Source organism: Lepidochelys olivacea (assembly GCF_965140295.1).
Source record: "Lepidochelys olivacea isolate rLepOli2 genome assembly, chromosome: 8".
NCBI lineage: Eukaryota > Metazoa > Chordata > Testudines > Cheloniidae > Lepidochelys > Lepidochelys olivacea.
In genome coordinates, this window is record NC_140418.1 from 42075823 (window position 1) to 42087929 (window position 12107).

General features: G+C 46.1%; 1 protein-coding gene across 1 annotated transcript in view; it reads right to left on the bottom strand.

Annotated features, from left to right (window-relative positions):
- Positions 1-2914: 2914 nt before the first annotated feature.
- DDR2 (discoidin domain receptor tyrosine kinase 2) overlaps positions 2915-12107 on the bottom strand; it is a 140699-nt gene continuing 131506 nt past the window's right edge. The window contains exons 16-17 of the mRNA XM_084636676.1: positions 9812-9961; positions 2915-7479 (exon numbers count right to left, since the gene is read on the bottom strand). Coding sequence (XP_084492802.1) covers positions 7342-7479; positions 9812-9961 — 288 coding nt within the window. The 3' untranslated portion in view covers positions 2915-7341. The remainder of the gene's footprint in view (positions 7480-9811; positions 9962-12107) is intronic.

The following is a 12107-nucleotide window of genomic DNA, read 5'->3' on the forward strand; positions in this document are numbered from 1 at the left end:
CCTGTTTCAGGATATAAGCCAACCACTAACTGCGAGTGCTAGGAAGAAACTTCCCCTATAGGCACCAATACCACCTGCTTTTATCACACCTGGTGATACAGCAATTGCCTCAGTTTCCCCTTCCAACTCTGCCTTGACTTCTCTCTCACCTGGCTGAATAGTTTAACTTAGCTCTGCCTCTAAGTTAGGAAAACACCAGCCCTTCTAGAGCAAACAAGTTCAGTGAGAGTCCAAATACCAAGAGCTCCAGTAAGCTAACTGCACCTGCATGGAGCCACAGCCTTCCCTCAGGTCTCAGCTATCTCCTACTCTTGACACAGTGAAATAAGGGGAGACTTTCTCCCACCCTGACCCACAAAGCCCTCCACAACAGCATGACAAAAAGCAGATGCTCACCCTAGGCTTCCTTCAAGCCCTGTGCCAATGTTCAGCATCGATTTCTTCACCCTCTGAAAAGCTCTCTGAACAAACTCTCAGGTAAATGAACTCCCTTGTCCTGGGGTACCTCCCTCTCACCTTTAGCCATGGCCTCCACTCTGTCCCAGAGACCCACCAGCCATTTCTGTGTTCTCCATGTTTCTTTCTTTCTCTCTGTGGCAAGGCCCACACAAGTTTGATCTCAGAGATTGTAAGGCCAGAAGAGACCACTATGAGCATCTACTCCAAACCCCAGCACATCACAAGCCGTCCATCCCCCAACCCTGGGCAATACAGAACTCCTTTATTTCCCTTTCCCAGCATACACTGCAGCCCCACTACAATTCCCATGTGCCCGTGCCCCTCCCCCTCTTCCCGACTGCCAGTCCCACAATCCCTTGGTTCTTGAGAAGGGTTGTGCCAAACCATACATTTGCTGTACATGGGGCCAGAGCGCTTTGGTAAAGGTGAAATGTCCCACTCCATGTTCCTTGCACCTTCCTCTGAAGCAGCTGGTACTGGCCCCACCTGGAGACAGGATCCTGAACTAGATGGATCCTGTTGTGCTCTAGTCTCCTGACTCCCAGGCTAGTGCCCTAAACACTGGCCCATCCCTCGTCCTTCTTCCTGCCACTGATCCTCCACCATCTTTTCTGCACCGTCCTCCCTCCATCATGTCCATCTCTCCTCTTTCCCTTTATCACATCCCTTTCTAATCTGTCCAGCCACTCTCACTATAGGACATTTTTGCACATGCCTATTGCCTTCAACTCCCACTGTTGGCCTCCCCATCTCTTCATGAGATGATTCTCCATGGCTGACTGGTGCCAGCACTTACTACATTCACCCCCACAGGTCCTTGTCCTCCTTGCACTTGGTTCAGATGCTGTCCTCTGCTCGGATTCCCTTCCCTCCATTCCCAGGAGTCACATGCAGGAAGAGATCTCACGGCCTCTTGTCTCTGCTGTGAGAGCACCTCACGAGATCACTGAGTTTGATTTGTAGAGCAGAAGCTGCTGGAGGAATTGGCTCAGTGATGGGAGAGCAGTCACACTTAAAAGCAGTGTTTGCAAATCTTTCCTAGTCCCTGAGTTACTTAGAGCTGAGGCCCGGCTATACTAATGTAAAGCAGAGTTTACAATTCAGGCCTCAGCACCATTTAAATGATGTGAGTGGGGCTCTAACACAGATTGGTGAGCCAGTGGGGATGGGAGGAAACTTCCTGAATTCTTTGATATCAAAAAATTCCCCGAGATTCCATTTTGTATTCCTACCCCCCATTCGGTGTCTCTGGCTTCCCTCTGGAATAAGCAGGTGTCACTTCACCAACTGTAAGCTGCAGGTCATTTACCATTGAACATTGTAAGTCACATGACCAGACCTGAGAGTAAAATGAGGTATGGCCACAAAGTAGGCTAGATCTGGAGTCTGGGCACTAAGGTTGAATTAAGTGATTGTGTCTCTAAGGTAGAAATAATGCAAGTGAGCATGTGCAGTATAAGGGTAAGGAACAGTCAAGCAGCGCCAGTCTGGGCTAGCTTGGGGCTACTTCTCCTGGTAGCTAAGGATGAGGGAATGTTTGATGATGAGCATGCTCAGCAGAGGTTAAAAATAAATAGTACAAAAGAAAGTTTGGATAGGACAGTATAAAAGGGAGACGATCAGCAGGCAAAGTCAGGAGCCAGCGAGAAGAGCTGCTGGAAGGACTGCTAGATAGAGAGAAGGAGAGAATTTCAAAGGAACATTCTAAACTGGCAGGTAACCAGAGCTGACCCAGCAGCATCTGACAACACAGTGGACTCAGTAGTGTAGGACTGTTAGTTTTAATTATAGTAGAGCATAAGTGTAGTTTAGTATTAGTATGTATATGCTTAAGATGTGTGTATGTGTTTTCATTGTAATTTACCTATGTAAAATGTAAAGTGTAAACTAAGAACTGCTGTCAGCGATCTGTCACAGACTGGCCATCTGTGGCAGAGTGCATCATTTAGACCAGAGGTGGGCAAACTACAGCCCGCGGACCACATGCGGCCCACGGGACCGTCCTGCGTGGCCCTTGAGCTCCCGGCTGGGGAGCTTAGCCGCCCTCCCCTACAGCCTCATCTCGCCGTGCTGCCAGGACTCTGGGTGGTGGGGCTGCGAGCTCCTGTGAGAGCCACCGGTGTTGTGTATTAAATTGCTCCCCATAGGAATGCACTACTTACGGCTGCCAGTCCTGGTGCTCTGAGCAGCATGATAAGGGGGCAGGGAGCTGGGGCTTGGATAGGGGGCCGGGGATCCCGGGCGGCAGTCAGGGGACAGTGAGCAGGGGGCAATTGGATGGGGTGGAGGTTCTGGGGGGGGGCAATCAGGGGACAGAGAGCAGGGGGCGGTTGGATAGTCATGGGAGTCCTGGGGGGCCTGTCAGGGAGCAGGTGTGTGGTTAGTGGTCGGGGCAATGAAGGGACAGGGAGCAGGGGAGGGAGGTCTTGGGGGGGCGGTTAGGGGTGGGGGATCCCGGGAGGGGGAGGTCAGGGGACAAGGAGCAGGGGGGTTGGATGGGTCGGAGGTTCTGAAGGAGACAGTCAGGGAGCGGGAAGTGGGAGGGGACGAATAGAGGGCAGGGGCCAGGCTGTTTGGGGTGGCACAGCCTTCCCTACCCGGCCCACCATACAGTTTTGGAACCCCAATGTGACCCTCAGGCCAAAAAGTTTGCGCACCCCTGATTTAGACTGTATACTACTGCAGTTTAAATTCCCTTCAACTTGCAACAAGGGATTTGTCTCTGATTTTTATTCTTAGAATACCCTGTAGCAGGGATTATTAGTTATCTTAATAAAATCATTTAATCGGAAGGTTATATCTGTGTCCTTTACTGTTTTCCTTAACGGCCTTGGAAACTCATACCTTGGGAGGCATAGAGTAAGGGGGTGATAAGCAGGTTATTCTTTGGGTGCCCAAATCCAACTTTCAGGGTAACACCTCCATTCCCTAGCCTAGGAAGGGCCCTGCCTATGTTACCTGACCAACCAAATCATGTTAGAATCCAATTTGGCTACAATCACATTTAAACTGTGCTTAAGCATGATTTTTAAACGATAGTTCCTACAGTATAGAAGGGGGCTAGGACACTCTGGGTCGTGTCTGGCACCAAAATGAGGGAGGTTTTTGATGAAAACTGTGAACACTTAAGCAATGAAAGAAAATACTCTATGTTAGTAGTTTAGGGTGACCAACCCTTGCAGGGAAACCCTGCTAGAACTCTCGACCCAGCAAGTCAAATTAGCCTTTGACAGAAATCCGTTAAGTCTCGCCCTTTGTCATTCCTGAGCCTAGTCTCAGTCCCATGCTGATCAGAGATTCCAGAAAGGTCCTTTTCATGGGAGAGATTAAACAGCTTTTAGCATGACTAAAGCTTTGCCATTTGCCTTAACCTGCCCAAGACTGGAAGTGCTTTGTGCACAGAGACTGATTTTATGGCCATGGGGCCTGGGATCGCAGCTATGACTGAATGACAGATTTCATTTTCATAGGAAAGAAAAGTGCCAAGGAACTTCTCTATTTTTTCTGAATTTCAGGGAATACAGGAATGACAAATTCTGCTCTTGATGCAATTTGAATTATTTTCCTATCATTTCTTTGATGGTACTTACTATTTGTATGGAGAAAAATAAACAGAATATAGTGCTGAGCGCTCTTTATGTATAGGCTCAGAACCTGTCTCCTCCCATCATCATGCACAAAGGCCAGTCTATACTAGCTAAGAATATGTCACCACTAACTGTTGCTTGGAATGCATTAAGCTTGCAACAGCTTAGGACTGCAAACAACAGCCATCCCAAGTGATGGTTCTACTGGCTGTTTGCAGTGTCTGCAATGAAGCTGTTAGCTTAGCGTTGGCTGCACCAGTGCAGTCTGCAATATTTGGATCCCTGTGTAGTTGGGAATGCACAAGCACTGAACATGCCCAGGTTCAGCCCAACCTCCCCACTCCACCCCAAAATGCATAATTTCACTCAGGGAAATTACCCACACTCCCAGCAACATTGTGAGCCCCCAGAGGAATCCTAGAAAGTAAGAGTGTAACACTGGCAGACCAGGTGCCAGCTCATGGTGAGTGCCCAGGCCTCACTGAACACTGACAAATACAGAGTTGGAAACCAGTCTGGCTCACCTGTATGTTAGTATGGTTAAAACAGATATTAGAGTTATCAGAATGTGTTTAGTTTATACTTTATGAAATGCTTGTAGGATGCTGCATGTATTATTCCACTTATAATAGCTGTATCCCATGTTATAAGGTAATATTTAAGTATTTGTTCTGTAACTATGAAAGTGTTTGCTATGAAACTGGGATACGCCCACCACTGTCAGGAGAGAAGCATTACCAAAGTGTGAAATACTAGTGTACCACAAGAAGTGTCATCTCCTGCCCAACAAAAGATCTACAGACACAAGACAAGCCACTGCGGTACATCAGTGGACAAAAAACTTGTTGATTTCTCCCCCCACACCCATGAAGAGGTGACGTGCACAAATGTTTGTCCCATCAGTTTGAACTCAGGGGCAAAGGGAATAAAAATGCTGTGTGGACTTTGAGGGGCAAAGATTCCTAAACATAAGCAAAGAACATATAAAGCTTGCATATTATAGCAGCTATCATAATCTTTTGGCACCTGCTTTAACCCCGTAAATAACTCTTATTTCTTTTAATAAACCTTTCGGTAGTTTATTATAGGATTGACTACAAACATTGTCTTTAGTGAGAAATCTAGGGTGCACTTGACCTGGGCTAAGTGAGTGGTACTTTGGGACTTGTATAACCTGAATATTGCTGTGATTTTTGGTGTAAGGGACCATCTATCACAGAGGCAGGCTTGTCTGGGTGACAAGACATCCCTGAGTGCCTGAGCCACGTTAAGGCTGTTACAATGGTTGAGGAGTTCACACTTGTTACTTGGTTGGTGAAATCTAAGTACAGAACATACAACCAGTTTGGGGTTCGTGCCTCGTTTCTTAACAGCCTGCCCTGAGGTTGGCACCCACGTTCACGAGTCATTCCAGCCACCTTGGCAACTGGTACAACTGCAATTGTAAGTCTTGCTAGGTGGTGATAGCCAAGGTGGTTCTGATGCAAATAGAGCTGCTGTGTTGACATACCAGCTGCTGTCAGGATGAGTGAGGCAGCCAACTATTTCACACAGCTCACGTCCCTGCAATGGTTTGCTCACTTAGCACAGGCACAGCGCCCGTATACGCATGCCCTATCCATGCTAGGTTATAGTATACTGGAAACAGTGCTATGGGTTTGCGTATCTCAGGATGAGCATATCAGACCAACTGTGTTCTCTGTTGCATTTCAAGGGCTGATGTGTATGCAAACAACAGGCATCCTTGTAGGGAACAAAGGTGTATTCCATACTGTAAGGGTCTCACTTTCACACCCATTGCATCAGCAAGCCCCTTTGTGTACATTGACTGGAAACTGACAGAGCAAACAGGACCAGTAGGGACACTGCCCAAATCATTCATGCATGCAACAGCCAAATCTAGGGGATGCCAGGGGAGCACATTCATTCTCACAGAAGCTCCAACCATGGCTAGATTGGTCCCAAGTACTTTTGGCTGGAAATCCTGCCAGACCACAGCTGGGGGTCAGACCAAGCCCTAGAATAGAACATGACATGCCAAGAGAGCTTCTGTGTCAAGATGGGGTAGGCAGGAGAGGAGCTATCGTTAGTGGTAACTCCAGGCATTATATTCACAACAAACAATGTTATCATGGTGCTCAAGGTTACTACAAGCAGGAGTGGCAGCCCTCGGTGCTGGCGGATGTCCAGAGCAGTACAACATCCTGTTCCTTTACTTATTAAAGCTCAAGAAGGTGGGGGAGGGGGTTATACATGGGGAGGGAACTGGGTGATTATGGCCACTACCCTTTGAAATTAAATGTTTGATCTAAAACGTCTCTCTAACTCTGATTCTCAGGAAATGCAGAGCTAGCACCTACCCCACTAATCTGCTGGCTGTAGGATTTCCCTACCTTGACAACATGAACAGCAGATGCGGAATGCATTTCTCAAGGACATAAGGCCCGCTCAAGAGGCCGTGCCTGGATCAAAGGAGGGCACTTCTGCTGTCCTCTAGATGGGTGGCTTGTCATTCCTCATTGGTCCTGCAGCAGATGCAGTAAACCATATGCTCCTCAGAAAGCAATGCCTCCATGGCAGTGGGAATGTTCACCTACCAAGCAGAATGCACATTCCAGCCCAGCAGCTGGCACATTGTACTACACAATGTGTTTGGGCTTTCTCCTGTCTAACGGACTATAACCAAGCAAGGATGGGAGGAATCCTAACCAGGCGAATGCTAAATCCGTTGAGCCTGTCTGAAACCTAAAAGTGTCCAGACAGGTTCAGTTTTCACTTTGTAATTGCACAGCCCACTCTGCTTTAGTGGCAACTCCTGCATTACTGTGTTCCTTACCTGCATTCCCTGCACTAGGCACATCCCCCAACTACCCTCCTTTTACCAGGCACTTTCCTGGTGTGTGCTCCCGTCCACAGATGCATTTCCAGCACACGCTCCCTGCACAAGGAGCTTCCTCATGGAGAATATGGACCTTACATTTCCCCTTCCAAAATGGGAAAACAGAATCCTCTTTGACTGAATCCACTGATAAACAGGAACATGCCACATCTATCAGTAACCCTTGTTCATCCTTTGTCATTCCAGAGTTAGCTTGTCATATGAGCTATGGATTTGGTCTGATCTAGGCTTGCTTCCTTCTCACTTTTTTCTCCGCTTATGGTGATTATTTAATGTGCAGTAGAAGAAGCACCACTGCCCAGGTTTTGTTGTGAGTCCAGGTGAAGTGGCTTCAGTTTTTACAGGTGGATCTTCCGGGGTGGGATGAGGACCAGGACGTGTGAGGGAAGCAAAGTGTCATTCTTCGCTGGCTGGTGGTTGGAGGAGGCGGTGAATTTCCTGGAAGGAGGGGCGATCTTTCGTGTCTCGTCTCCAGCAGCTGAGCATTAGCTTGTAGACAGGATCAGGGCAGAGAGCAGGCTGAGGAAGGTATGTCTTCAAAACAAGACAGACATTACAAAAGCAGAGAGTTAATGGCATACTTAGCCTGGAAGAAGAGCAAACTCACCCCAGGGAACTTGATTTCTCATTATGGAGGGGCTGGTGCCCCATTGTAGTAAAAGAAAGCCAAAGGTCCCAGATTTATTGTGAACTGAATAATGTATTGGGCTCAAGAAATGGGACATTGAATGCAGACGTTTGATTGTATCCCATTACCCAGCTAATTACTACTGTCCTCTGAACACTGGGAGCAGTCAGAGCAGTTGGGATCATGCTAGGGCTCAATCCTGCGCAATTCAGAGGGTTCAGACCCAATCCGGTAAAGTGCCTCAAACACAGAAAACACGAGCCACCAAAAGCAGCTAGGGTACAATGGTGATGAAGCCTTTTGCTCCCGGCCTATTTACCCTCCGGCTCACTCTCTAGCTCAGGCTGGGTCTGGGCTGCCAGTGCTGCAGGAGAAGGTTACACTGAATGAAAAAGTTTGCACTGGAATTTTAAAAAAATATGATGAAAGCAACTTTGCAAATGGAGCTGCAATGGGCACTCAGGAATAAAGTCGGAACCTCCCATTCCATTAGAATCCTGATTCTAATACACATACAACACAACTCCCCACACACACACACATGCTAACTTCACCAAACCTTAACCCAGTTGCCTGAAATCATCATAAGATGTATGCAGCTGCAGCGACAAAGAGCTGGGCAGAAAATGGAATTTCCATTCTGCAGGAAATTCCAACATTTCAATATTTCTTTTCTTTCCAAATTGAAATGAAAGTCTAAATTTTCCACCGAATGGAAATTCCAAAACATCAAAATGTTTTTATTAAAATGAAATAATTTTACCTTATTGAATGTCAAAACAATATAAACTATTTAATATATTATATTTAATAGCAGATAATATTACTTTTAATATAATATAAAAGTCAAAACAGTAAAGTTGAAACAAAACATTTTGACATTATTGAAATTAAATGAGAAAGCTGAAATAATTCACTTAGAGATTTTTCCAGTGAAATTTCATCAAAATCAAACACATTCCTGTGAAAAGTTCTGATTTTAATGAAACTGCATTTTCCAAAGGAAACCTATTAGTCAAAACATTTTCAAACAACTCTAGCAACAAAGTTTCACCAAAAAGATGTTTGCCTGAAGCCGCAGAGAGGCTGAAACTGACTCTGATGGGTGTGAATCATGCTGAAAATACTCAGCAATGTATGTCATGCCAATGGGTGTTTCCAACGCCAAGCCATGCTGTGCATGTCGGGTAGGAATGAAGCACACTGAATGCAGACAGAGCACATTAGCAGTGTGCCAGAATGCAGGATACGGAATTTGGGTACAATATACCTGACTGTCTAGTGATACTTTGCTACTGTAGACTGGAAACAAGGGGCATATATTTTTGACAACGAGGGGATTAACCAATGGAACAATTTGCCAAGGGCTGTGGTAGATTCTCCACCACTGACCATTCTGAAATCAAGATGGGATGTTTTTTCTACGAGATCTGATCCAGGAATTATTGTGGGGAAGTTCTGTGGCCTGTGCTATACAGGAGATCAGACTAGACGATCAGAATGGTCCATTCTGGCCTTTGAATCTATGAAAAACTAGTGTGCCTGGCAGAGCAATGAAGTATAACTGCTTCTAGAAAAGGCACTTGGCAGTGCGGATTGCGATGGCTTTGAGAAGTCAGGAGCCAGGGGAGTTTCTATTGCCAACACAGGTGTAGCTCAGTCTAAGGAATCTGATGGGGGGAGCTGCCAAGGTTGTCTAGAAAATTGTGCTCTTGATTTTGAAAGCTACTGACGACGTAACCCTGTGTGTGCTAGAAGTAGGGTGACCAGATGTCCAGATTTTACCAGGACTGTCCCAATATTAGGGGCTTTGTCTTCTTTAGGACCCTATTACCCCCCCCCATCCCATCCCAATTTTTCACCCTTGCTTTCTGGTCACCCTAGCCTTTACGTTCCTCTACGTTTCTGGACATTCTCAAAGAACCTAGGCAAAGAGAGGGCTCTGCAGGAACCTGCACTGGACATTTCCAAACTCTCCTTTTTCATCTTTAAAGTGAGACCGACCTTAACGCTGAATTTTCAGCCTCTCTAACATTGTATTTCTGTTTACATTGGAAATTGAAAGTTTATGGAGCTCTTTCTTTAAAGGTTTTGATAGAAATTGCACTTTCAAGCTTAATTTATCCTTAACCAAGCTTTTCATGGGCTGATTATGTTGAATAAGTACCTCCCCACCCCACCCTGAATTAATTATTTTCTGTCTCTTCCTTGGATGTACTTTCCCACCGCTTTTCCTACCTGCCGCCCCTGATCCCTGAAGAATTCTCCAGTATTCTCAATGACCTGTTCATCTGACAGCTGGGAATATGGCTGCTCTCGGCAAAAAGTGAAGGTCTCCCATAGTGTCACCCCAAAAGCCCAGACATCACTGGCTGTAGTGAATTTGCCCTGTGGGAGAAAACAGAGATAGGAAGCTCAGGATTACAGATGCCTATGCACACACTCTCTCTCCCTCCCCACCCCCACAGCCAATCCTTCTTCCCTCATCTCAGCAAAAACATTCAGATGGCAACAACAGAAACCACTGGAGGCACCAAGATATGTTTCCTGATCTTGTTCACATTCATATTTATTCATGATCTGTGTCTTGCTGTCTGGTGTAGCCACAGGCACCGACTTTCCAAAGTGCTGGGGAGTGCTCGATCCCCCGGCTCTGCCCCAGGCCCTTCCCCCTCTCCACCCCTTCCCCGCAAGGCCCCACCCTTGCCCCACCTCTTCCCCCACCTCTTCCCACCCAGTTCCGCCCCCTCCCCAAGCATGTTGCATCCTCATTTCTCCCCCCGCCCTCCCAGCCTCCTGAACACCACAAAACAGCTGTTTGCAGTGGGGAGGCGGCATAGCAGGGGGTGGGGGGAAGGCGCTGATCCACAGGGCCTGCTGGCAGGTGGAAGGTGCTGGCAGGGGGAAGCTAATGGGGGGCTGCCGGTAGGTGCTCAGCAACCACCATATTTTTCCCCATTGGTGCTCCAACCCTGGAGCACCCATGGAGTTGGTGCCTATGGGCATAGCTCACAGCTGAGAGTGCTGATCTCAAGGCAGACCCCTGAACTGGTGGTTTGTTCCATAATTAGATTTCACCAAGCCAGTAACAAATGTGAACTCCCGGATCACTATCCTAGTCTTACCATGGAATCACAGACAGTCCCCTTAGACTATCCTGTCTATCTTGCCACCCAAACTGAATTTGTGATAAAAGGTCACAAACTTAAAATCCCACCACATCAGGTTTCTCCCAATCCCAAGAGGCCAGTCACTTACCCCAGATCAATTGGTACCCTGGATTTTACACCAAAGACAATGTTGGCAGTCTATTATATAGTAAACTAATTATAGGTTTATTAGCCAAGAAAAGGAAATGAGAGCTGAGAGGTTAAAGCAGGTAAAATATAATAACAGATGAGTCACAGTTTGTAATTCCAAATGGTAACAGAGATATAGTAATCTGCCAATTTCCCAAAAATTTCTCAGGGCTACCCAGAATAACTCTGGGGATCTCTGTCTTCTCGTTCAGTTATTCTGCCCTGTTAAAATCCAAACTATCCAGAGATAAAAGGATCTTTCTTTGAATCCATATTTATAGTTTCTTCACACCAGAAAGCAAGATCATAGAATCATACGACTGGAAGGAACCTTGAGAGGTCATCTAGTCCAGTCTCCTGCCCTCATGGCATGACTCAGTATTATCTAAACGATTCCTGACAGGTGTTTGTCTAACCTGCTCTTAAAAATCTCCAATGATGGAGACTCTACAACCTCCCTAAGCAAATTATTCCAGTGCTTAACCACCCTGACAGTTAGGAAGTTTTTCCTAATATCCAACCTAAACCACTGTTGCTCCAATTTAAGCCCATTGCTTCTTGTCCTATTCTCAGAGGTTAAGAAAAACAGTTTTTCTCCCTCCTCCTTGTAACAACCTTTTACGTACTTGAAAATTGTTAACATGTCCCCTCTCAGTCTTCTCTTTTCCAGACTAAACAAACCCAATTTTTTCAGTCATCCCTCATAGGTCATGTTGTCTAGATCTTTAATCATTTTTGTCGCTCTTCTCTGGACTCTCTCCAGTTTGTCCATATCTTTCCTGAAATGTGGCTACCAGAGCCGGACACAATACTTCAGTTGAGGCCTAATCAGCGCAGAGTAGAGTGGAAGAATTACTTCTTGTGTCTTGCTTGCAAGATGACAGCATCTCTACCCATGTGGGCTTTTCCTCTGATGAGGATGAGTGAAAAATGACTTAGCTTTTTGACCTCCAACCATCATGCATAATTTGCTTTGAAATTAGCATTTTCTGTTAAAGTCCTTAAATCCTTCATTAGCATTTCACAAGATTTCTTGGGTGGGTTATTTATTCTCAGGATATATACCATGTAAATGTTTGCTTTTACATTATAACAGGAACAGATAAGTGCAAATGATACACGGAACATTCCACTAGTTTTCATTAAGTTTAAAATCTGAGGACACATTTAACACTTTGATCTACTAACACACAAGTGAACTGGCCTGGGGTTCTGACCTGAGCTGACACCTGGCT